Source organism: Phocoena phocoena, chromosome 9 (assembly GCF_963924675.1).
Source record: "Phocoena phocoena chromosome 9, mPhoPho1.1, whole genome shotgun sequence".
NCBI classification, from domain to species: domain Eukaryota; kingdom Metazoa; phylum Chordata; class Mammalia; order Artiodactyla; family Phocoenidae; genus Phocoena; species Phocoena phocoena.
In genome coordinates, this window is record NC_089227.1 from 63,647,127 (window position 1) to 63,674,297 (window position 27,171).

Sequence of the window (27,171 nt, forward strand, 5' to 3'; positions counted from 1 at the left end):
AACTAAAGAAGACAAAGAAGTCTAAAAGACAAGATCAAAGAAAGAATGAAGTACAAATAGAGCCTCTTTAAAAAAAAATGATAGAAGCAGCAAACCTGATGTCTTAAGTAGCAGGTCATGTGTTAAGACTCTTACATACATGACCCCATCTGATCCTAAACGCAACCCAATACAGTAGGGTCTTTCATTTTCTCTACTTCATAAACGAGACAACTGAAACTAAGAAAAGTTACGCAGTTTGTCCAACTCAAGCAGCCAGTGAATAGAGTTAGGACACAAATCCAGGTCTGACTTCATTTCTCAAGCAAGACATCTCAAAGAACATTAAAAAGTGACTCTTATACTGCTTTATATGAATATAAATATGGCCAGTATAAGAAAGAAGTAGAAACAGTGGTGGCAGGGAGAAATGAGCACACATTTTACTCCCTCTCTCAATAAGCGACCTTTACCTTGCTTTATAGACCTCTATTTGAAGGGAAAGAGACTGACAGAGTACGTGGAAAGATGATAAATATATTACAGGCTGGTAAGGGAGTTATATAAAACATAAATTGTTTAGCTATTTTTCCTATGTTATCCTATGTGTATTTATCCTATGTGTAAGAAAGCCCACTATTATTCACAAAAACATTTTACTTAAGATAAATACTACAGTCTCCTTAAGAGAAATACTTAATGTTATAACACTAGTTCTCTTTTAAGCAAACTTAACATTGAAGAAAAAAGATAAGCATTCTTATAAACTTGAGTTCAATAAATGCATTCTACTAGTAAGTAAATAATTAACACCCATTAATAAGTAAATCATATATTTCCCTAACCCGAAATTTCTTTCAAAATGTGGACTAAAAAAAACTTTTTAGGACTTAGAATCATATAACATCTCAGTTCTGTAATTTTAGACAAATGAGTTCTCATAATCAAGCTCACTAAGCTTAATTCGTTTTAAAAATGTAAGCACCTTACCTGAGTAAGAAGTACAAACTGAGCAAACTGCCATGGAAGCATAAAAAACACATTGGAAATGCAGAGTGCAATCAAGCTTCCTCTGTAAAGTTTTGTAGCCCTTAAAAAGATAAAATAAGTAAGTTTAACCAGAAAATATTCTAGCATGGCTCCAAACCACTGCAAATTAGAATCTCTAAACATGATCTGGTTATAACATAAACCAGATATAAAATGAACCAGTGGATTAGAAATTATACCTCCTGACACTCAATTACAACAATTTCCTGTGAAAAGTAAATCCCCAATATAACTGTAAAAAACAAAGCTTTCCAAGGAGAGAGAGAGCACCTAGGTCAGTGTATCCATTGAGATTTTTCAAACTATATTTTGGTGAATTCATAACCAAACGTATTTAAAGCTGCATTCAATAGATTCATTTGGAGAGACAAACGATGTCTATGAAAAAATCAGAGAAGTAGCAGATTCTAAGTGCTAAGTATTCTGCAGACAAGCAAGCAAGTATTCAGGATACAGGCTGAGCAGCTGAGGGAGGTTTTGTGGAGGATATGGGATAAAAGTTGGGTCCTGCATAGGTAGGACACAGAAAAGAGGCAATGGCAGAAGCCCTTCTGGAGTCACATTCAGAGGCTTTGCTTTGGTCCTGACTTGTATGCAAGGGATTTTTAGGAGGGTGAGGTGATTCTCTCATGCTAGTTTTAAGAAGTACTTTTCTCCTAAATCAGTGAACCATTGTGAAGCCCCCAACATGCCTAACATCTTCACTGTGGCTGTTATGAGGTGATTTATACAAAACTGAATTTCTAAAAATACTTAAAATTCAAAACTGGACAAAACCAATTTGTTACGATAAAATATCTTTCTAACCTTATTTGTAAATGATGTTTAGCATTAGGAAAAGTCTATTCTAGCTTTATAACAGTATCCTTAGTACCTGCAGCCCACATGAACATTGCTCAGCTTCTTCCTGGCTCACTCAAGGCATTCACCTCTCCACCGCCCCACATCAAGAGATGTCAACTCTAGGTGGAAACCGAGAACTAGAGGAAATGGCTGCTCTACCAAAGAGAGAGAATTCAGTAATAAAGATGAAAGACTTAAAAGACCACTAGAAATTAGGCTGTCATCCTTCAGAAGAAAGGTAAGAAGTTTACCACAACTCTAGGAAAGGAGCATGTGCTTTTCCCCAGCAAAAAGGACTGCAGTTGCCAAGAAAGCAGAAGGAAGATGTCAACTAGAGAAAAACAAAGAGAATGATAAAAGCCCTTGAAGGAAGGAAATTCCCTTACCTAACACTTTTTTATAAAAACCAAAAGTAAAGACAAGAATGAGGAGGTGGATGAGGCTGAAATGACAATGATTAGGAGGCTAAAGAAAACATAAAGAGCTTACCACAAAAGCACCTGACACACAAGACAAAAGAACCTAACAGAACGCGGTCCCTGAAGCCAAGAAACAGGAGTTGGAGTAGCTCCACTGTGGTCAGTAGAATAATAGCTTCCAAAGAGGCCCACTACATGGCAAAGGGGAATTAAGGTTACCAATCAGCTGACCTTCAAATAGGGAGATTATCCTGGATTATCCAGGGGGGCCCAATGTAATCACAAGGGTCCTTAAAGTCAAAGAAGGTTGGAGTAAAATGACTGCTAAGAACTCAATCCACCATTGCTAGCTTTGAAGATAGAGGGGGCCACAGGTCAAGGAATGCAAGCAGTCCTCTAGAAGCGAAAAAAGGCAAGAAAACTGGTTCTTCCTTAGACTCTCCAGAAGAAGTGCAGCCCTGCCGACACCCCTATCTTAGGATTTCTGAGTTACAGAACTGTAAGATGTAACATGATAAATCTGTTTGTGGTGATTTGTTACAGCAGCAATAGCAAAGTAGCAGAACCTTCTACAGTACACCCCTCGGGATGGATTAAAGGAAGCAACCCTTAGCAGGTGGAGCAGCACCGTACACAGCTGCTCAGATCACAGCACATTAGCAAGGGAATATGGGAAGAATCAAAAGTTTGCCATCACTGGATTGAAGACAGAAGCAGAGGCAGAAGAAAAGCAGAAAGTAGAGATTGATGGGCAGTCCACTGTATTGGAGAAAATACTGTATTGGAGAATGCAGTATTGTATTGTATTGGAGAAAAAAGCCAAGATCAAGAACACGGATGTGGAAACACAGCATGTGCAGTGATGAATCAGACACTCATACGGCACAACACTTCCTCCTGAAGTGTTTGAGAAGGAAACCTCTATCAAAGTGCCCCAGAACTAAGGGTTATGAATTCAGAGTTCATCTTATGTGAAGATGCTAAAAAAGTTCTAATTTTCATAATAAAAGAGGAATTTAAGGGACAGCAATCAGGCTGGAGTTGCAGAGACTTTAAAAGCTAATACAAAAGCTGCCACCCATCCCACATTCTGTGAAAGGCTGGTCTAAAAACTCTACATAAGAGACAAAGCCATGTAATGGCTCTGTTCCTGTTGAGATCATCACGGGAAATAGATCATTCAAAGGGTTTGATGTAACAGACTTCAACCAGTTCTCCTGAATTCTGCAGATCACTGAAAGGAGTTCTTAGTCTGGGTCATCTTCAGATTTTCATCATGCTTTGTTCTGTTCTTTCATAGACCCCGTTTTGTTTTATCTTCACCCTCTGAAACAAGGCAGTATCAATCTAAATTCAATATCTGTCAATAACGAGGGGAGGGAAATGTTCTCGGTCCAACTCTCTCCACTCTTGTAGTGAGAAACATGGGAGGGCTCAATCCAATCCTGAGTTTCTAGCAGGAATTATCCTAGCATACCTTTGTCTACTCATGTGGTTTCTTTCTACCCCTACTATCCAATTCTCAGGGATGCTAAACAAACACAGAAAGAAGAACTACGAGTATTAATGTACCTGACCACACCTATTCTATGAACCGTTCTTTGCTTTGAAGGGCTATAGCTTATGGGATACACCCTACTGCCACCAGCTTTCCCTCTTCTATTTTTGGGAGGCTGCTGTGGTGGCAGAAAATGGTTTGGGAAAGCAGAGATGGCAGAAGAAGTGGAAGCAGATTTGCTGCTCCTCGAGCAGTACCTGTGGACCACTAATTAAAGGAAAGAAGACTAAAAGGCAGATCAAGAAAATGTTTTGGGTAGTAAATATTTTGAAGTTATATTTTTTTTTTTTTTTTTTTTTTGCGGTACGTGGGCCTCTCACTGTTGTGGCCTCTCCCGTTGTGGAGCACAGGCTCCAGAAGCACAGGCTCAGCGGCCATGGCTCACGGGCTCAGCCGCTCCGCGGCATGTGGATCTTCCCGGACCGGGGCACGAACCCGGGTCCCCTGCATCGGCAGGCAGACTCTCAACCACTGTGCCACCTGGGAAGCCCCGGAAGTTAAACTCTTAAAACCCCTTTATGAATTCAACCTAGCAACTGCATCAACTTAATTATTTTATTACACTTTTTATATTGGAAGTTCAAAAAATTCTAGCTTAAGTTATTCAATGCAAAACAAACAAACAACAACTACTAAAGATAAGACAAAGTTACCTGAGAATATGAGTCACAAGCAGCATCTGAAGTACAAGGAATGGATACGAGAAGCTTTCGCGTAGAGGAGGTGTCCACATCACACGGGTACACTGAAACAAAATTCATAGTGTATGGTATCTTTGTTAAAATTGTTGAGTAAGAAACACCAAGCGAAAGCTGCTATGAAGTTTTTTCTACAACTTAATGGTGTGCTGGAAAACAAGCTACTAACTTTTCTACCAACAGCAAAACTGGAAGATACACATGGCATAAGCTCTTGAGCAACAGTAACATCATGAACTGTCAACAACGAAGTCCTAAAAAACTTCAACTGTAGCCTAAAAGGAAAGTAGGGAAAGCACCAGCAAGAAAATGTTCTGCCAAAAGTAAAAACACTACATTTGAACTGGTTTTGAAAATGAACTATAGTTTGTCTTCTTTCAAGTGAATTTCAGCAAAACTCTCCATAACCAATATTTCAAAACTCCCTGTGGTCATCACTGTTAGTATTTTTACTGACAATGCTGCTTAAAAGGAGCACTCCATCTTTGTTTTTACTTCTTCTTTGCCCAAGCCACCCTGGGCTGCAAAATATTTAAAAGCGGCACAGGGGATCAAATAAAGTCACAGAAGTCCTAAAACAGTTAAGTATCAACCTTTCTGAAAAGCTTACTTTAGACTTAATTAAATAATGTAGTATCCCAGTATGAGACTCCATCATGTTTCTGCATATATACTAAATATATTAATAAGTCCATCTTTCAATTTAAAGAAAACTGCACTGGATTAAATGTAAACAATTTGATATTACTACTACTAAGCTCGTCACACTAGAAGAAATCATTACATCTTTCACGTCAAGCAGGGCTACTTTAGAGACTATATAGTATTACAAAGACCACAGTGGAAATAAGTCTTTCCTTTATTTTAGCTCTACCTCAGACTATTAGGTATTTCTTCTACTGCTATAGAAAGTTTGAGCCAATTTATTCCTCTTTTTTTACCAAAACTCACCATTCTCTATGAAATTAACATAAATATCTATTTATAAATGAACTGTACATACAAGAGAATATGAAAAGATTGAAAAAGTCTTTAAAAATGTATATTTGTTGTTACTGAAATGCAAAGTAAAAAATCTGTTAGTTTATTAGATTAACTAGAGATTTCAGTATGATTGACAGTAGAGATATATAAAATTTATAAGGCTACCAATCTCTATGCAAAAACCAATAAGAAAATATTTAAACTATTTAATACACAATTTGAAAACTTTCTTCATACAAACTGTTCACCCATATTTATTTTGTTACCAAATACAACTATGTTGTCATCTCTTAGAAATTCATTTCTCTTAATAGCAGGAGTCACTCAGTTTGCTAAAACTCGATTACATCCTCTGTAAAGTAGGGATAAGAAGGCTCAATTATAAATTAGTAACAAAGAGCAAGGTTTTCTCCTTCTAAAAAGTTAAGAGTGAATGAATTCATATGTATGTGAAAGTGCTTCTTATTGTTTCTCCAATAACACAGGGTGCTTTATTAGATCTGGTACTAACATAATTGCTGTTCCAGATGACACCATATAATATGAGAATAGTAAGCAGATTTGTTTTAATCATACCTTAAGTTTCAACAAATAAATATTTTTTATTTAACTATAATTTTAAATAGAAAATAAAAATCTATCGTTCTCTTTATAGGTTCAAATGTAAGAATGAAAGGAGGAAATATACACATGTGAACTGCTTCAAAAAGGGTTACACAAATGTATTCTATACTCTGACAAAGAATAAGAAATTCTTTAATTGTGAAAGTAAACTCAATAAAAAATCTTACATTGTTTTAATTGTCATCATCCACTAAATAATTTTCAGCACACACTTCATAGCATTGAATAATACTGCAACATAACACTGCCTAGATATTGATGACAACAGGCTTTTAATCTATTTTCTGCTTGGTGAAGGCTGAATTTTTTAATCATCTACTCAAGAATCAAAAATGAAGAATTTTAGCAATAAACAGCTTCATTTTTCAACCTCTACTTTCAAATAGTTTACTTATTCTGTTAGAGATCTAGCATAATCTAATTGATTTCTCTTCACAATTTAAAAATAGGAATAGAACTGACTAGTCAATTATAAGTTATAGTTAGTATCAAACAGATCATGTTTAAGGCTTGTTCAAGAGTTTTAACTAGAGTTAACCTTTGTAGGATCAATTGTAACTTGTTGGTATAATGTTTGGGTTTAAAACAAATTATCCCACCTCTGACTGCTGCACTGCTATGTTAGCTATAATATTGCTGTAAACACTATACTTACAAGCGATTCCAAAAAAGATTTCTGACCACCATGGGTTTGGCTACTCTTTTTCTGAGAATGGTGTAGGTTTAAGGATTCAGCTATCCAGATGTCAACCATGATAACGCTAGGTGCAACAGCTCTCGTTTGAACATCTTCTGTCTGATGTTACTTAGGGCAGTCCCATTGTTTAGGTAGACCCTTAGCTTGGCATGGGCTTTGTGAGGCTGATGGGACTGCACCTTGATAATAAGTCAGGTAGCTTTCTTGGAGTTTGTCTCTTTCTGTACCATGTACTGACATGCTGCCCAAATAACCAGTCAGTTACAATTTGAATTTGTAATACAATTTTGGCTCACACGAAAATTAATGTTTCAGTGATGTATAATTGTTATTAGTAAGCTTTACCATCTTAATAAAGAATTTCTACTGGTTCTATGAAAAGAAACGTTTACCTTTTTTATCTCTGAACTTCTAGGATATCACCATATCCTACCATAAAGTTTGCACAGAACTTCTGTGAAATCAGTCAGCTTTGTTGGATAAGCAGTAAATTACAGCTTCATGACTCTATCCTTTATAGCAATGACGCAACCTGACCATTCCATACTTATTTAAAATATAAAAAGCTGACAAGACGTTATCAATATCAACTCTACCATCTTACCATGTGGTTGTAAACTAAACTTATCCAGGTTATCAACATAATCAGAATTCTGTATACAGTATGAAGGTATTTGTCAAGATACAAAGGCAGTATAAATATAAACTGAAACAAATGATTCTAACTGTATTAAATGGTAACATAACAGAGAAGCAAAAATAATCTAGGTATATTTTGAGCTGTTTTACTTTTGAACTCTGTACCCCCTTAGTAGAATATAATCTTAGGAAAAAAAAGAACAGCAAAGAAATCTTAAACCTTACTTAGTAGGTTTGTTATTGGTAATCGTAGTGTATTAATTCTGAAACTATTTTGTGTATATTACAGAATAAAGCAAGTAAGTAAATACATTTAGATTGTGGGAAGGGAGGAGATACAAATATGGAGTGGGAGAAGGCAGGGTTTATACTACTAGATAACTAGATTAGAATTATTGGAGGAATCAGTATGAATTAATGATTTTTGCTAAAAGGACCTAAAAGTCATTACATCCAAGCAGTAATAAGCATATCAAGCACCCAACTTGTGGTCTCTAGTTACCATTTTCCACTAACAGGATCCAAGATTCCTTGGAAAATGGCTGATTCCACATCTGGGGGCAAGACAGTACGAGGTGATCTTGAAACACCTTTTTGTGCAAGAAAGTAAGTGTTGAAAGAACACTGAGGACATATCAAAAGGGCAGAGAATAGTACCCCTCCCTCCCAAAAATACACACACACACACACACACATTTGTTAGGAATTAATCTAATAAAAAATTTGCAAGACATAAAACATTGCTGAAAGAAACTGAAGAAGATTGATATAAATGAAAGAATACCTATGTTTATAGATGGGAAGATCTGATATATTTAGAATGTCACTTCTCCCTAAATTGATCTAGAGATCAAGGCAATCATAACTAAAGTCCTAGCAGGTTGTAAATCTACTGGGGGAAGGAGGAATCATGGAAAGCTGATTCTAAAATTTATATGGAAATACAAAAACCTGGACTAGCTAAAGCAACACCGGAGAACAGAGTTGGAGACTTTTTACTACCAGATATCAAACTTTTAAAGTTACAATATTTAAGATAGTGTGATACTGGCTTAAAGATAAATAGAAAAATAGAACAGATTTGAGAGTCTAAAAACAAATCTACAAATATACAGTTACTTGATTAATGACAAAAGCACCACTACAATTCAATGGGAAAAGAATGGTCTTTTCAACAAACAGTACTAAGTTAATTGGATATTCAGATTGGGGTGAAGAAGCAGTGAAGAACAGGGAGGAAGCAGAGAGAAGTCACAATCTCACACAGTGCTTAGCTTCCAGGAACTTGCTGAAGTCGAATCCAGTGATGGACTGAAACTAAAAAGCTAAAACTTCACCCCCTCCAGATTCAATTGCTGGTAAGATCAAAGAGATCATGCCCTGGGCTGAGCATCTGGGAAACTGGAGATTGAGCCACAGAGCAGAAATCTCCTTAATTCATTTGAAACTGGAGGCAAACTAAAACAAATTAAAACCACAGCCCTGCCCAGCTTAGCAAGACTCATGGTGGGATCAAATTGCTCAGGCCCTTACCCTACATACCTGACACAGGAAAAGATAATCCCTCTCTGGGAAAAAAAACAAGCAAAAACAATTATCTAGTTCAGGCTTTATCATTCTTTTATACAAAATGTCTTGCATAAAAGAGAAATCTATGAGACATGCAAAATACAAAAATATAACCCACATTCAAAAGGTAAATTCTAGTTAAATCCACAGATAATGTGAATGTTGGAATTAGCAGACAAGGACTTTAAATTTAAACTATAATAATTAGGTTTAAAAATTTACAGAAAAAGATGGACAGAATGGGTAAACAGACAAGAATTTTCAACAGAGAAATGGAAGCTCAGGAAAACAATGAAATTCTAAAATTGAAATTTATAATATCTAAAATAAACAAGTCACTGGATGGGCATTAAAGCAGACTGAATATCAGAATAAAATACCAATGAACTCAGGGATATGGCAAAATAATATATCCAAATAGAGACAAAGAGAGAAAAAATGAAAATTAAAAAAAAAAATGAAGAGAGTATCAAAAACCTATGGGATAACATCAAAAGTTGAACATACATGGAATGAGAATCCTCAAAGACAATAAGAGAGAGAATGGGGAAGACAAAATACTTGAAGAAAAGATATTTGCTAAAAGGTTTCCAAAAACTGATTTAAATAAAAAAAAAAAACGCACGGAACAAAGATGTTCAGTGAAACTTAAGCAGGATACATACAAAAAAGACCAAATTTAAGTTCATCACCATCAAACCAATAAAAATCAAATATAAAAACAAAGCTTTAAGGACTTCCCTGGTGGCGCATTGGTTAGGAATATGCCTGCCAATGCAGGGGACATGGGTTCGATCCCTAGTCAGGGAAAATCCCACATGCCGTGAAGCAACTCAGCCTGTGAGCCACAACTACTGAGCCTGCGCTGTAGAGCCCGTGAGCCACAACTACTGAAGCCCGTGCACCTGGAGCCCATGCTCCACAACAAGAGAAGCCATCGCAATAAGAAGCCCGCGCACCACAACAAAGAGCAGCTCCCTGCTCACGGCAACTAGAGAAAGAAAGCCTGCATGCAGCAACGAAGACCCAACACAGCCAAAAATATAATTAATTAAATTTTAAAACAACGACAAAAAAAAAAAGAAAAAAAACAAAGCTTCAAACCACCACAGAAGATACACATTACATTCAGGACAACGATAGTAAGAGTGACAGATGACTTATGAAACAATGGAAGCCAGAACACAAAACAATGACACTTAAAGTGCTTAAAGATAAAGCTTTCAATCCAGAATTCTTATCCAGCAAAAATATACTTTAAAAAAATGAAGGCAAAATAAGGATGTTTTTAGAAAGGCAAAAGCTAAGAGAACTTATGGGCAGCAGATCTTCACCACAATGCTAAATAAAGTTCTTAGACTAAAGAGAAATTATACCAGACGAAAACCCAGATCTGCAGGAAGAAATGAAGAACACCACTGAAACCCAAACTAAAACATCCAGTTATTAAAGATGACTAAGAGTTAACTAGGCACAGATTAGGAGATACAGGGGGAGGGAAGTATGCAGGGCTAGGAAACAGCATGTGCAAAGGCCCTGAGGAAGGAAAAGGAACAGTCCTTTCTGGGAACTAGAGGAAGGAAGGACAGCAGGACTGAGGCAAAAAGAAAATGCCCTGGAGTAGTGAGACGCAGAAAGGGCCAGGTCACGAAAGATACTGCAGGCTAGTTTTCTACTACATTAGAAGTTAGTTTTCAAATCTACATCAACAGATTCATTTCCAGCTAAGACTAGCACACTCTCTGTTTTTGGACTTTTAGAGTTACTGTAAGTTTCACAAATAGGCACACCACTCAATAGCCTGAGTAACACATCTTGCACTTCCACTATAGTCCAAATTAATGTAAAAAATATTTAAATCATGTCCCTCTTCTGCAGGTAACCCTCCATGGCCTTTCTACGTGCTCCAAATGAACTTTACAATGACTGACAAGACTACAGAATCGGCTCCTTCCACACACCACCTCCCGTCTTTCACTGTTGGCCTTATCCCTTCCACTCTCTGCTCTTCCACAATGGCCTCCTTGCTTCTCCCCAAATAAACCAGTATTCCCCCACCTTAAGCAGAAGATTGTCCCACCTTCACATGATTATCCACAAGGACAGGGGTCTTTGTTTTACTAACTGACACATCCCCAGCATCTACAAGTCCTGACATACAGTAGGACCTCAGTATATGCTGTTTTAATTGAGTTGAATAAACAGAAGACTCAGAATAAATATCCTGGCCAAAACCTTACCATCATTAGAAAGGAAAGCAAGGGAGGGAGGGAGGAAGGAAAAGAAATTAACAGTCAAAAATTGCAGAAAAAGGGCTTCCCTGGTGGTGCAGTGGTTGAGAGTCCGCCTGCCGATGCAGGGGACACAGGTTCGTGCCCCGGTTGGGGAAGATCCCACATGCCGCAAAGCGGCTAGGCCCGTGAGCCATGGCCGCTGAGCCTGTGCGTCCGGAGCCTGTGCTCCACAACGGGAGAGGCCACAACAGTGAGAGGCCCACGTACCGCAAAAAAAAAAAAAAAAAAAATTGCAGAAAAATATTGCATTTAGCTTTTTTTTTTAATGTACCCATCTAAATGCTTTAAAAGCTAAACAAAATTGTTAGCTTTCATCTTAGCAATAATTCTCAATAGGGACAGAATCAACATTTAACTAAAAAGCTTGATAAGTGAAAACATCTGCATAATTTTTATTATGAAATATATAACCTCAATATTATTGATAATTACTATGAGCAATTAATAGCTCCTTTACTGTGTTTTCACACTTTTTAGATTTGAAGGTTTTAAATTTCTGTTTTAAATAATTTGATTAATCATTTACACTACATAATTTGCAGTTCTTTTATTAAGGCAAATATTTTCCCTTGTAAAATCACCTGAGAAAAAAATATTTTGAAAAGTACGTCTTACACTATCTTAGACTCAAGTACAGAGCAAACTAAATAATGGAAATAGAAAAAAGCAGGTAACAATTCACAACTATTTTTTGGCACATAAACCACCCACTCACATGATTTAAATAACTTTTCTAAGAAAGAAGGGTACCAATTAGAAACTGGCCAGAAATTCCCGTGAAGCAAACACTGACTCTCCGGAAAAGTTCACTAAATGCATTAATAGGTACTATCAGAGTAGATGCTTCCCCCCTTATAAAAACTATGTACTTTAGGCAACATTTTTAAAAATCAGAAGAAAACAAGGGTCTGAAAATCGTACAATCTGAAAACCAAAATAAATATAAAATTATAATAAAATAGATTTTAGTTACTTGAGTTCTCAAGATTATTTTACCCAAAACTGCAGTTTATGTTCTAAATTTTAATGTCATTACTCAAAATGGTTACTTTTCTACTCTAAAGCTACAGTTACTGATATAAATACAATTATCTACTTGACTAATTCAGTAAAACCACAATTCTAATTCTAATCTCATTTAGTTTACCTTTTCCTAAGTGGAATGTGTTCCCTAAGCATGTTTCAGTGTACCAAGTAGCTAAAAAGTATCCAAAAAAAAAAACCTCTCAACCTGAAAAATGAACTGAATTGTCTGAATTTCATTGTTAAAAACTGAAAAGACTTTGTCAAGAATGATGTTCATGCTACGTGAGTATCAAAATTATTAGAAAAATGTAAGATCAGGAATTAATAACCTCTAATTTACACTGAGAATATTTCTGCTTAAAGACAGTAGTATTTAAAACTGTGCCTTGGCTTCAAAATTTACAACAGTCCCTTTCCTCTCAACATCTCATTGTGAACCCTCAATGTTCCTTTCTTCCATTGTTAAGCAGTTCTTTCCTATTTCTTAGGTCATTCTCACAGATCTGTGCTTCCAAAAGGTTTATGGTCCAACGACAGCACTGAGCAGCATCCACAGTCAAAAAGAGCCAAATAATTCTTTTTTTCTTTGCTCAAAATTCAGATCAAATCAAGTAATTGATGTCATATTGTAATCATTTGTCAAATGCTCTAATCCATAAAGCTTTAAGTTTCTGTGATTCTAAACACTAAGCATGTGTTAGTTCAATTTCCATCAGTAATCCACTGAATAATAAAAAATTCAACCTTAAGTCTACAGTTAAGTTTTTGCATGACTACTCTTAGAGCTTTGTAACATGTGCATATTCAAATGCTGTAGACACTTAGTGTAGAAACACATAAAAGGAATGAGTTACTTCACACAAAGCAACCTGACCTTTCTTTTCTTTCCCTTCATACAAAACTTACCATGAAAGAAAACTGGACAGAGATATATTACTAGAAATTCATTTACAACTATAATTAATCTCCTGGAAGGATTTCACTGGCATCTTGAATTTATATTAAAATTTAATCTAAAATAAGTTACTAATGATAATATAAACAATTACACAAACTAAATTATTTAGCAGTAACTGTGTGTCAAACATTGTTCTAGGCACATTACACATATGAACTCATTTAATCTCCCCAATAATCCCATGAAATGGATAACATCATTATGCCCGTTTACAAAGAGGAAACTAAGGTGAGATTAAATGGCTTGCCTAGGTCACTCAGTCACTAAATGGCAGAGCCAGGATTTGAACACAGGTAACCTGGATCCAGAGTCTATGCTTTTTACAATGCTGTTCTCTTTGGAAAGCCCTTGGATATGTGAAATTTTATAGATACAATAAAATATTCTGCAAAGCATACTCAAAAGTATATCAAAGTTGAATAGAAATGCATTAAACTAGAAACATACACTATAGCTCCTACATCAAAAAGTTACCCCGACCCAGGAAGTTAATGGATACATGGCTAGCTTATTTGCGTCATAGTTAAAACACAGTGTTAAATTATGTATAGAATTAACACAGACCCACTATTTCTTCATGCCACTAAGAGATGTATCACATAAAAGATATAATGGTCATGAAAAGTTAACTAAAGATAAGTGCTAGTGTTTAAAAAAATGAATCAAAATAAGATCAAACATTTAAAGAATGCTACTATAGATTACATTTAAAGAAATTAAGGAAGAAATTTATATTTCTATTAGTAAATTCTCCTAAAATTTTTAAAAATACTTGACTGACTACCTAAAGAAGAAACTCGTATTTCTAGAAGTAAAATTCCCTAAAGATTTTGAAAATATTTGTTGACTACCTACCTCTCCATGATTGAAAAAGAAGCACAACACTGTAACCAGGCCTCCTAATCGACTGCCGCTGGAAAAGAGGATAAGAAAATGTAACTTGAATAACAGAAAGCAGGTCAATCTTAATAAAACCTTGAAATAACAGAGCATGATAATCTGCCAGTACTACAAGAAGTTTTAGCCACACTAGAACTCTACTATACTTATTTACAAAACAGCTTATTTCCTCTAAGGTATCATTAGTCAAAACAAGTTTTATTTTTAAAAAAATCATTTTCCATCTTCAAAATGTACAGAAAAACACAAACTGACAAGAAATAAAAAATTCTTAATAGTCATGTTACTGTGCGTCATGCAACCTGACCTTTCTTTTTCTTTTTTTTTTTAATCCTTTAGTACACATATTAATTTGTGTCCCTCAGCATTTCTCAAAGTATTTTTCTTGGCATATAATATATATTCAGAAGAGGGGATGGGAGCAAGTACAGAAAAGTGCTTAATGGTCATAAAGCTGGAGATCACCACACTGTCTCCTGCTCTTGGAAATTCACAAAGCATGTTAGCACATTAAAGATTTAATTAATTCAGTATTTCCCAAACCCAAGCTACTTTTATACATGCTTGGGAAACCTAGTTTACAGATTAAGTTTTATCGTTCATTTGTTTTCCAAAAATTGGGAAATACAACACAAATATCAAAATATGAGAATCTGGCTTATCACTCTAGCTAAGAAACCACAATGGTATAGTTTGGCAGTCCTAACAGTTAAACCTTCATTTGATCAGGTAAGAGTGAAAACATCCCCATTCTCCTCCTCCCCTGGCCAGAAGCATTTGGGCAGGTGAAAGTAAGGCTGTTTTTAGGCTTGTTCCATCATTTCTTTCATCTCTACTATTGAGGTCTTTTTACTCTCTTTAGCTCATGCTGCTTTCTTGTTATTTTACCCAAATATCCTTCTTTCTTTCTATCCATCCAGCAAATACGTGTACAACACAGAGAAGTAACAAAGAATCAGACATAGGTATTCTAGGCCATTATATTTATTCTTCAGGATGTATGAATGAGGAAACACAGAAGAGATATATGAGATGGCAGGGATAATCCATGTAGCAAGAACATACACCCTCTGCATCACCCCCAGAAGGAGAAAGGAAGGGCTGGGATCCCCAGCACATGGGGCCAGTCAGCCAAGAGGAAGGTGAAGTTTGCATGTTTAGTGGCAAGGAGTTTACAGAGTTGCCATTTTCCCTAGAGTCAGGGCACAGAGTCACTTGCTGCTCAAGAGAACAGGTAGCAGGGCTAAAGGCTTGAGGAAAGGGGAGAAGGGGATGTCTGAAATACCACTTGCATTTAAGGAGAGAGGTAAGGAGGGAAAACAGAAGGGCTGTAGAGCCATCTTTTTTTTTTTTTTTGCTGTACGCGGGCCTCTCACTGTTGTGGCCTCTCCCGCTGCAGAGCTCCGGACGCGCAGGCTCAGCGGCCATGGCTCACAGGCCCATGTGGGATCTTCCCGGACCGGGGCACGAACCCGTGTCCCCTGCATTGGCAGGCGGACTCTCAACCACTGCGCCACCAGGGAAGCCCCAAGGCATTCTTTTTATTTTAAGAGATGTCAAATATTGCACAGTACAAACACACTGCAATTTTTTCAGCCCTTTTCCTGTTATTGGTCATACAAATGTTTTTCAATTCCTTGCTATAGTTTTTAAAATGTTAAAATAACATCGCTGTACATGTAAAAAAAAAAATGGTGGCTTTATTTCTATTGAATAGACGTGTGAGACTGCCAAGTCAAAGAACGTGAACTTTCCAGAGAAGCCATTCCAGTCCACACCCTCACCAATCTATGAGGGGTCCGTATCTCTATAACACAGCACCCAATATGCCCAGATCCTTTTACATTTTGCCCACAGGAAGGGCAAAAATGTTTTTCTCACTGTTATTTTGATTTGTTCTTCCTGCCTATTTGTACAAGCCATCATTTTACTTTTTAAAAATTTTTTTTTATTAATTTTTATTGGAGTATAGTTGCTTTACAACAAAGCATCATTTTAGTGGGCTGTTTTGTTCTGTTTTCTTCATTTACTCTTCTGTGAATTGTATGTTCACATTCTTGTCTGTTTTCCTATTGGATTCTCTGTTTCCCTATTTAAAGATTAGGGATACAAATTTTTTTACTGTCGTGTGTGACAAAATCTTCTGATATAATTTACAGTGTATTCTGTCAGAAAAAAAATTTTAATTTTATGTAGTTAATTTCATAGTAAAATGTCAATATTTTAATTTATTTCTTCTGCATTTCCTGTCTTGTCTGTGAAGGTCTTCCTTACCTCAAAATTATATAGTGTTCTAATATACTATAGGTTATGGCACAGCATCTTCCATGATTATATAGACACCTTTGCTTAACTAATAAAGCAGGGAGGCAGACTTTCTGGTATATTCAGGCCCTGCATAGCCAGGAGGAGAGAATAAACTTTGCTTATCTACGAGGAATGTTCTAAGTTACAATCACTAGGAAATGACATGACTTGCAATAAATCCAAAATAGTGTTCCCAGCATTTACCTTCCTACCCTCCAATCCTTAATGCCTATCACATAGGTCATTTTATTTTGCTAAACAGAAAAGATGTAGTAATCAGAATACTTAAAATTGATTTTTTTTTCCATTACAGTTGATATTTCAGCATTCCCTAGTGGTTAAAAAAAAAACGTTTCTTCTGCAATATTACCAACTACCACCTGTGAGAAAATATGAAAGTTCCTACTGTGCAAATCTGAAAGGATTCTGAGCTTGGCAAACATTTACCACATTTACTCATACATCCCATTAATCTTTTGAGCCTTGATTTCCTTAGATATAAAATAAGGGGGTGAGAATGTAAAAGATCTTAAAAATACTTTTCAGTTCTAACGTTTAATAATTTTATAATTCTCTTCTTTCCCAAACTTTTCAGTGAAGCAGATTCAAACCAATCATCACATTTTGGTAGGCTGTGTTAATCTCAGAGGTTTTTACCTCTATTTACCAAAGAATGATGAAACACGCAAAGTTCAAAGAGAAAATGAAAGTAGTAATTCAAAATGATATTAAATTACCCTTGGAGTGAGTTTTCTTGCTGTATAAATGCTTAAGAAAGAGCATATGAGAGAATATTTTGGAAAGAAATCAATTAAGAGAATTTCCAGTCTCAAGTTTGATATGTAATCCTCAGCACCTGCTAGCCCACCAGGCCTGGCTGAGAGCTGAGCATCTTCCCTTAAACTTAGAGGCAGGGATACTTTGGAGCATTAAGGAAAGAGAAAGTAAAGGTGAGAAAAAGAATGAGAATCAGGAAGGCTGAGAAAAGTTCTCAGCTTGGTCCTGTCAGTCTGTTATAAGCAAACCATTAATGCCTTTAAATTAACTCTTTGTCTGCCAGGGCCAAGAAAAATAATATTTTATTTACTCGATTGTGAACTTTCGATACATCACTGCAGCTGTTGGAGTGCCTACTACTGAGCCTCTCCTAGGGCAGAGATTCAAAAGGTATCTGAAGAGTAAGTGAAAACATAAAAACTATTCAATCAGAAGACTGTTGGCATTCATTTTGGGGGAATCTTGTGGTCAAATATACAACATCTCACGTCATTGCTACTGGGACCTCCATTCCACGGTGGAAAACTTCCTTCCCCATCAGCCTCAGCCTCTACCCAGATGCTTCCTTCTCCTGCCTTGAAACCTCACCTTGCTGTGGGAGTCACTCTGTCATGCTCCTGTATTGGCTCTAGACCTGGAGGTGAGGCCAGCAGCCACCTCTATTGTCACTTCCAGACACTGCTCCTGAGCCTTTCATTAAACCCTGCTCATCTCAGCTCATTTCTTCACTTGCCCTCCTCAGAGCTGTTACCTCCCAACACTCCAGCTCATTCCCCACTATTCACAGCTTTCTCCTTCCTCACAGGCACACCTAGCTTCTTAACCCTCTGTTGAGCACCACTGGAGAAAATTACACCAACGTGCAAACCTGTGCTGTCCTAAAATTATTTTAAAAAGAACAAGTCAATCACAAAGCCTCATGAACTCTGCCTCCCAAATATCATGGAGTCTGTCTGCTTCTCTCCATCCAACCCCCACTATACTAGCTCAGGCCACCATCCCCTTCCACATGGACAATGGCAGCACCTTCCTGCACAGCTTCACTATATCCAGGCTCACTCCTCCTACAGTGTATTCTCTACATCATGCCATCATTAAAAAGAAATTAATACGATCACACTAACACTATCCACTCAGTCCTTCATTGGCATCCCATTGTTCTCAGGAGGAAATTCAAACCCCTAAACACGTCTAAAATGCCATGTGGGATCTGGTCCTGCATACACTTCCAGACCCCTTTCACTGTTCTTCCTTCTCCCCCAAAACCTGTGCTCCTGTTGCACTGTCCTTGTCACAGTCCCACAGTGAACAAATAGCCTTGTGGGGGACTGGACTGATGGCAGAGCTGAGGCAGTCCTAGGGAGAGAGAATACCATGGTATCGTAGTAAGAGAGATGCTGGGATGTCCCAGAGAGACAGAGAATGCCAGGGTATCCCAGGGAGGCAGAATGATAGGGTACAAATAAAGAAGTGCAAGGATACCAGAGATATTCTGAAGGAAGAAACCAACGGGATTTTGTGACTACTTGGATTTCAGAGGTAACTAAAGGGGATAGTCATGGATATCTTCTCAGGGTTAGACTTGGACAACAAACAGTGTGGTCAAGTGTCATTTGCTGAGGGACTTCCCTGGTGGTGCAGTGGTTAAGAATCCGCCTGCCAATGCAGGGGACACGAGTTCAATCCATGGTCCGGGAAGATCCCACATGCCACGGAGCAACTAAGCCCGTGTGTCACAAATACTGAGTCTGCGCTCTAGAGCCCCCAAGCCACAACTACTGAGCCCACACGCCACAACTACTGAAGCCTGTGCACCTAGAGCCCGTGCTCCACCACAAGAGAAGCCACCGCAATGAGAAGCCCACGCACTGCAACCAAGAGTAGCCCCAGCCTGCACTACTAGAGAAAGCCAGCGCACAGCAACAAAGACCTGACGCAGCCAAAAATTTTAAATTTAAAAAAAGTAATTTGCTGAGATAATGACATAAAAGGGGGCAGATTTTGTAGAAAAGACACCAATATTTTCAACCAATAACTTTCATCAATTTAAGCATGCTGAAGAGAAATACACATCTTTTAAATATTCATATACAACTGTTAGACCAAATGATTAAAGATGTGCTAGCAGGCCAAGTTAATAGAACATTCAAAAAACCAAAAAAAAAACATGGAGCTGGAAAAGTTTGAGCTGGTTCAATTCACAGCCTACTTTAACGTTTTTAACCAAAAATCCAGCCTGCATAAACAGTAAATGCTTGATTTATTAATGAAGAACAAAAAAATGTCAAATAAAACAATGCAAGTGAAATTAGCATACAGAATAAGAAAGTCAACTTTTCCTTAAAACAGGTGGAGGGCAGGGAAGGAGTAAGAAATTGATGTAAAAAGTTAGTCTATTCTGCCACAGAGCCTAAAAAAAAACACTGAGTCACTTCATAGGTGACTTGGGTTGGATCATGAGAAGACAGAGTTGGAAAACTGGTTATATTAATTATGACTATTCACTTCAGGATAGAAAGGGGGTTATTAAGCAAAATTAAAAGGGGGGGTTGACATACAGACTAATCTTCCAGTCCCTCAAGGCTTCTGGAACGTATCTATAAATAAAGTAGTTCTAAAAAAAATTCTGGTATCAAAGAAGCCACTATGAATCTCCAATGGCCAAAGCTAATAGAGAAAAACAGAAAACCAGAATTGGATTTTCTTTGTACTCTGTGAGTGGCTGGTTCCTCATGTGGAAGGCATTTTCCGATGAGTAGCTATGTCTACAAAAGAGTGGCCAGGCTTTTCTCACAAAAGCTGAGAAGCAGTAAAGAACTTAGCAGAAACAGGTAGAGAAAGGTAAATATTCAAAGGAGAAGGAGATTCAGGGACAGATCCGAGTGGTCACATAGGTACTGAGCAGCAAACATTAAATGTAGAGACCTTCATAAAGAAAATCATTTAAAAGTTCTCCTCAAAAAGCTCCCTTAATGCAATAAAGGGAATGGAAAAGAGAGACGGGGAATACTGCTTCCTGCCTTGGTGAGTGCACTTGAGCCCTCACACACTAAGTGTCCACAAGAGGTGGGGGTGGGCAATTGTCACTGGTACCTGGTGTCACTTCTGCACTGAAGTGATTAAGAATCCAATGTGCCTCCACTCTCCGTATAGAGGCTTCTGAGGCTGGTAAATGAAGAAGCTACAAGATGATCCCGACCTGTTCATTCTATAATAAAAGCCACTAGCCAGTAAGTCCCATCCACCTTACACCCTTCCAACTTGCTTTTACAAGCTACCTCGTTCTTAAAAATAAATGTCAAGCTAAGGATCACCAGGCTGTGAGGAAGCTTTCAGCGTGAAAAACAGAAACAAATACAAATTGAAGGGGGACCTGCAGTCAAGAGACAATGCAAGAAGCAGAAGAAAACTTCAAGCTCAAAACTCTTTAGGAGAGTTGGAAACCTCATAGAAAGTACAATAAAGTGTAACAGATAAAATAAGGGAGGGAAAAAACTAGAAATTAGATTTCAATCCAAGAGTTCCATATCCAAACAATAGGATTTTGAGAAAAACAGAGACAATGGAGAAGAGAAAGTCATCCAAGGAATAATACTAGAAAATTTTCCCCAGAACAGAAGAATACACATGTCCAAATGAACAGAACCCACAGGGTATCCAATGAAAAGGATGAAACAAAATCTACCACATCATGACCTTTATTTAAGACATGAAAAAGAAGAACCCAAAAGCTGCCAGAGGGAAAAAAAGCCACTTACAAAAGGAATTGATGGCAAAACAGAACTTAATTTTGAAAAGCCAAATTGAATCTTAGAAGACAGTGGAACAAAGTCTGAGGAAAATAAAATACTAAAATCAGTCAAATCAAGTGAAAAAGTAAAATATAAAGTCCCAGCATGCAAGCCTAGAGAGTGATCAGTCTAGTGTGGAACCAGAAGACAGAGGACTCTAAGAGGGAGGCCCCAGGGACTAGGGGTGGGAGAACTGAAATGGTGAATTTTATACATTTGGCAACATATAAATTAAGCATTTTACAGTTTAGTTGTGGTTTAGAATTAATCAGTATACAGAAACCAAAGGAAAACAAAATAATAGGCAATTATTAACTACAGGAAAGAAACTGTTACCATGTAAACAATTAATTACCCTACGTGACTCAGCGGTGAGCAATATTTACATGGTTATAAGAACCTAAGTATGGGCTACTGGTTTCCATGGTAGAATTGCTGAGATTTTAAAGATGTGAAAGTGGTTTCTCTGGACAAAGGAATGGATGGGTTATGGAGACAGACGGGGTAAAAAACTGCTGCTGCATTTTATCACAAAAAGCCAATAAGCCAAGGTCATGTACGTACACACAAAACAATGACAATTAACTTTAAAAACACACTAATAAGTCTCTTACCCAGCTGTAGAATATAATAAAAAAAGTAGTTCAATAAACTTAATTGGGGACCTGTTTGTCAGACAAAGAGCTATGAGTAAAACAATCATAAAAATCTTCCAGACAACATTAAAACAGATGTTCTTATTCATCACTAAAGGAAATAAAATAGTATATTTTATTAATTTTGGCTTGAAAAACCATTAGAACAAAAACTTCAAAAAACAAACTGAAACATCACAAATCGTCAGACCATCCCAAACTATGGGGCACACTTCTATAGGGAGGAGGATGAATTGGGGAGAGATGTGCAATCAAAGAAATACACATTCAGGGAAACTGAAATGCCACACACAGTCTGCTACCCTTCATTCAAATTGTAATGTGTCAACAAAATGATTCTAAGAAAAATTAATGGACCACAAAATCACATATATGAGTACTAAAAACAGAGCAAAATAGGATTCTAAAAAATAGTAATATTAAAAAGAGTAAACTTATACGTGTCAAACTAAAAAAACAATGCCCACAGTTTTTCAAAACTAAACAATATACCATATTTAAGAATATATACATAGGTGGTAAAGTTATAAAGAAAAGCAAGGAAAAACTTAGACCAAAAGTTAGGATGCCATTTCCTCTGAGGTCTGGGAAAAGGGAAGAAAATGCACTAAGGAGGAATTTTAAGTGAATGAAAGCTTCCAATAATGATATTTATTTCTTAATTTGAGTGATGGGTACACAGGTGTTTACTTTACTATTGTTTAAAAATATATCTAAATATTTTATACAATTCCACAGGTAGGACACATTTCACACATAAAAGTTGCCTAAGAGAGGATAGTGGGTACTACAGTAGGTAATGTACTCAAATCACAGAGATGCACGAAACATAAAGTAAGGAATTTCATATAGCTGTTTCTTTTAAGACCCTAAAAGTAAAGTACAGTAAAAGTATTTCCCATGGAGGACAACAAACAAGTGTGCAAGTAGGCAGCAGGGCCTGAAGAGTTACCAGACCGTATAAGTGGACTCAGAGTCATCAACTCTACTCAATGCTCAATGATTTCTAAAGAAGATCTGCTCAGATGATCTAGAACAGAGAGCTACATGCTGAAAGAGCCTAAAAATCAAAAAGGGGTATTTTCTGGGCACCCTGCAGTAGAACAGTGAATGGAAAAGGGCTCAAAGATTCTATTACAAGATCTAAAAATCATACTCAAACTTAGGTGCTTTAATGATTCTACTCTATTTCTCGCCTTAAGAATTGTGGGAGGGACTTTCCTGGTGGTACAGTGGTTAAGAATCCACCTGCCAATGCAGGGGACATGGGTTCGAGCCCTGGTCCGGGAAGATCCCACATGCCACGGAGCAACTAAGCCCATGAGCCACCACTACTGAGCCCACGTGCCACAACTACTGAAGCCCACATGCCTAGAGCCCGTGCTCCACAACAAGAGAAGCCTGTGCACCACAACAAAGAGTAGCCCCCACTCACCACAACTAGAGAAAGCCCGCTTGCAGCAACGAAGACCCAATGCAGCCATTAATTAATTAATTAATTTTTAAAAAAGAATTGTGGGAAAGTAATTTTTGTCCATCCTTCAGCTACAGTTTTTATGAGAGGTGTAGAAACTCTAAAGATGGTGGCAGCCATAATCAGTGAGAGACTAAAGAGAAAATTAAGCACAAAAAGACAGGAACAGAGTCCCTATAGGCTGTTCACAGCACTTCTCCGTGAAAACCTTGAGTGGTTTTATGCATTATTTTACCATCCTTAGATTAAAACCAAACAAAAGAATGGCTTGGCTGGCTGCCAGGTAATCACTGTAAAAGGGGCAGGTGGTACAGGTGGATGGGACCACATCCTCACCACTGGTGAGACCAGACTGCAGTAGAGGAAGGAACAGGAGTTTTAAAGATTAGATTGGGGGTGACAAGGATACCCAAGGGTAGTCCAATTAAAAAATCTTGCTTCAATTTTGTCCTTTGAGAGGGAAAGGTAAGAGATGCACATATTCCTTGGCAGAAGGGAAGGAACCAAGAAAGACAGACTGAAGGATGGTGACAAATAAAGAATAACAAATAAAGAATAACTACATGGGCTTCCCTGGTGGCGCAGTGGTTGAGAGTCCGCCTGCTGATGCAGGGGATTTGTGCCCCGGTCCGGGAAGATCCCACATGCCGCAGAGCGGCTGGGCCCGTGAGCCGTGGCCGCTGAGCCTGCGTGTCTGGAGCCTGTGCTCCGCAATGGGAGAGGCCACAACAGTGAGAGGGTCACATACCGAAAAAAAAAAAAAAAAAAAAGAATAACTACATGGTAGCAAGTAGGGATGAACTCCGTAACACCAACAGGGGGATGAGCCTTAAAACAAAAACACATCTTCAAATGGACATCCCTCTTTCAGGACTAATTCTGTCCTAAATTAATTTTCCACTAATAGAAATATTCACCCTCAAAAACAAAGTTTGTTTTGACCTCCTTTGAATTTCAAAGCAAGGCAAAAGGACGAAACCAACTAACTGGGGAAATACACATACTTCTGGGACACACACATGCCCAGACAGACACCTCTATCAGAAGTAATAGAGACAGGAAACACGTGGAGTAGGAGGAGGGAAGGAGAGAGAGTTGATATGGAGAGGACAGGCCTCCTTGGTTAAAAGGGCTTTCAAATTCCCACTTTCAGTTTTTATGAGGCCCAAATACTTTGTTTCCTGTCCCTAATACCACAAGACCTCTGTATCCCAGTACCACACTCCTTTTATTTGAGCTAGTCAGAGTATTTCTGGTGAGCTATTTCCAAAAAGAACTAAAAAATCCTGTTTAGAAACTGTTATTATTTGTACACATCTTTTATATCAATAAAATTTATAATAAATTTTAGGTATATGTATATTTTTTCCCGAGAGTTGGCTGTTAAACATTTACCAGCACACCACTGCTTCAGGGTAAATATTAATAGCTATACATACCATCCGATCTACTCTTACTTAACAATGCACAGTGTACTAGTGAAGGAGCATCCCACACTCCAGAATAATACTAAAATCAAACTGAATGACAAAGAACGAAAGGATTAATATTACTTGCATGATATCTGCCCCTCAGGTCCAACAAGAAAAGCTTGCATTTATTAGTAAGTGATTCCACTCCTCAGGAATGTACTGAATTCCCCTCAAAAGAAGCAATGGGGACTTTCGTAACAGCCTACTAACTACTCTCCTACGTTCCCTCCCCCTGGCAGAACAGAGACTTGCACACGCGGGGTCTTGAGAAACTGGCCTCCAGAAACTGTCAGTCTGTGGCTGAGAAATACCAGGGTATCTTATGAAATATATAACTGTAACTATGTCTTCACAACACAGCTTTTAGAAAACAATCAACAATAGGTGTTTTAAAGAAATACCAAAATCCTGAGAATTCCAGACAAGAAGGTATATCAGAAATAGGCTGTGTGTGCAAAAACACCTTACTTCATCTCCTTAAGTCAGAGGTTGGCAGCCCAGCCCCATTTCACCATTTGGCTATGTTTTCTATGTTCCCTTCTACTTCCATTTCCGGTGAAATGAACTGGCTTATTTGACTTCAGAAAACCCGCGTGTGTGTGTGTGTGTGTGTGTGTGTGGGTGTGTGTGTGGGTGTGTGTGTGGGTGTGTGTATATATATATATAGAGAGAGAGAGAGAGAGAGAGACAGAGAGAGAGAGAGAGTTTAAAAACATATATTTCTGGATTTTAAAATGTCATACTCAATCTGCCTATAAATTTCTAATCTGCTAAACAAATATCAACTTTTATTTCTCAATAGAAACACAATTTATAAAAAAGATTCTAAACTCAATTGAAGATATCCTCCTCTTTATTCTTAACCTACATGTTAAGAAGTCTGCCGCTTTATCCCACTTTATAAAATTAGAAGGGTGACAAACCTAACAATCAAGGAAGAAAACATTAAGAACTACCTCTAATTGGACACCGCTAAAAATACTCACGTCAAGAACACTTAAAAATGCAATGAAAAAAACTGATAGAAAAAGTGACAGAAGACTCGATTCAACATATTATAAACCAGGGTCACTACTGGAGTATAATTTACACACCTGGGCCCCCAGGGTGCAGTGCAACAGTCAAGAGAATACACGTGGCTCCACAATGCACAGGAACTGGGTGTCATTTGGGGATGGGTGGACGATCCTAGAGTTTCGGATGTGTTTGGACAGGATTAAAGACATTATTTAGGGAGAAGAAAATGTGTGACACTAGTGGGGTCTCTATATCCAAGCACAGCTCCAGAGGGTAAACCACCAGCTACAAGAGTCGGACAACATCAACAAAGGGGCCAGCTGGGGCACAAAGCAGTAAAGTAGGTGAAGCTGAAACAGGATGCAGCCCTCAGAGCTGGGTGAAGAACCAGAGACAGCTAGTTAGCAAGACCCAAATCCTCTTACGGTAAAGTCACTCCCTCCTGCTACCCTAAGCAGTGAATGGTCTGTGGATGTTTTTTTTTTTTTTTTATCATCCTAAAACTACAATAAGAAATTAGACTTTACATCACAACTCAGCACATGTACGTCTACACACATATACACAATAAGCAACAAACAGAAGTCTCTCTAAATAACACCCATTTTATAATGGTATACTTTATTTTTTACATTTGTGTTCTTTTTCATGTAAAAAAGTTGCTGGGCCTAACTCACTAAATTGATTTTAAAATCCCCTAGATAAAGCCCTGCAATTTGACAGACTCTGTGCTGAAGTAGTCACTGGCTGACTCTGGGGGCAGGTGGGTGTCAAGGGTCACATGAGATCATAGCTCACCTTGAATCCTGTCCCTCTATTGGTCAAATTTGTGATTTCCTTCACTTGCTTTGGAAGTGGTTTCAAACAGCCTGGCATTAAGGTCATTCATCAACCAGCCCAACTCATTTCTCCAATCTTACTCTTCCACAACGCCTCCTCAATCATCTGCGTCCCAGTAAAACTGATCTGCTTGTAACCCCTCCATATCCCAGATTTTCCACCTTTGCTCGCCCCTGGGATTCTTTTCTCCTCCACCTATCCAAAATGCTCTGACCCTCCAAGGCGGAGCTAAATCGACTGCTCCACACAGAACAAATTTCTCCTGCCTCCAGAACTGTAAGCACTTTATCCTTGCTGTCTATCTTCTACTGACACACGCCTACCACCACTGCCATCTCTCACCTCACCCCACCACCATGCTCTCAGAACCCAAACACGCAGTCTCAAAAAGAGACCACTTGGTACGCACTTTATGTGCTGACTGAACAAACAAACATGTAGGGAGCACACTGCTGTCTGCGGACTACAAAATCTCAGGCCAGGGCCCACACCACCAAGAATCCCTCAACCAAAACTAGAACCTCATATTCTCTGCGGCAGATATAGTGCCTTCAGCCTCTGAAACAGTTGTTATAGCAAGCATTATACGAAAATGATAC

The 27,171-nt window shown here is 37.9% G+C and overlaps 1 protein-coding gene across 1 annotated transcript in view; it reads right to left on the reverse strand.

Annotated features, from left to right (window-relative positions):
* DPY19L1 (dpy-19 like C-mannosyltransferase 1) overlaps nucleotides 1-27,171 on the reverse strand; it is a 95,253-nt gene that overhangs the window by 44,274 nt on the left and 23,808 nt on the right. Inside the window, exons 7-9 of the mRNA XM_065883493.1 lie at nucleotides 14,194-14,251; nucleotides 4,503-4,594; nucleotides 970-1,069 (exon numbers count right to left, since the gene is read on the reverse strand). Coding sequence (XP_065739565.1) covers nucleotides 970-1,069; nucleotides 4,503-4,594; nucleotides 14,194-14,251 — 250 coding nt within the window. The remainder of the gene's footprint in view (nucleotides 1-969; nucleotides 1,070-4,502; nucleotides 4,595-14,193; nucleotides 14,252-27,171) is intronic.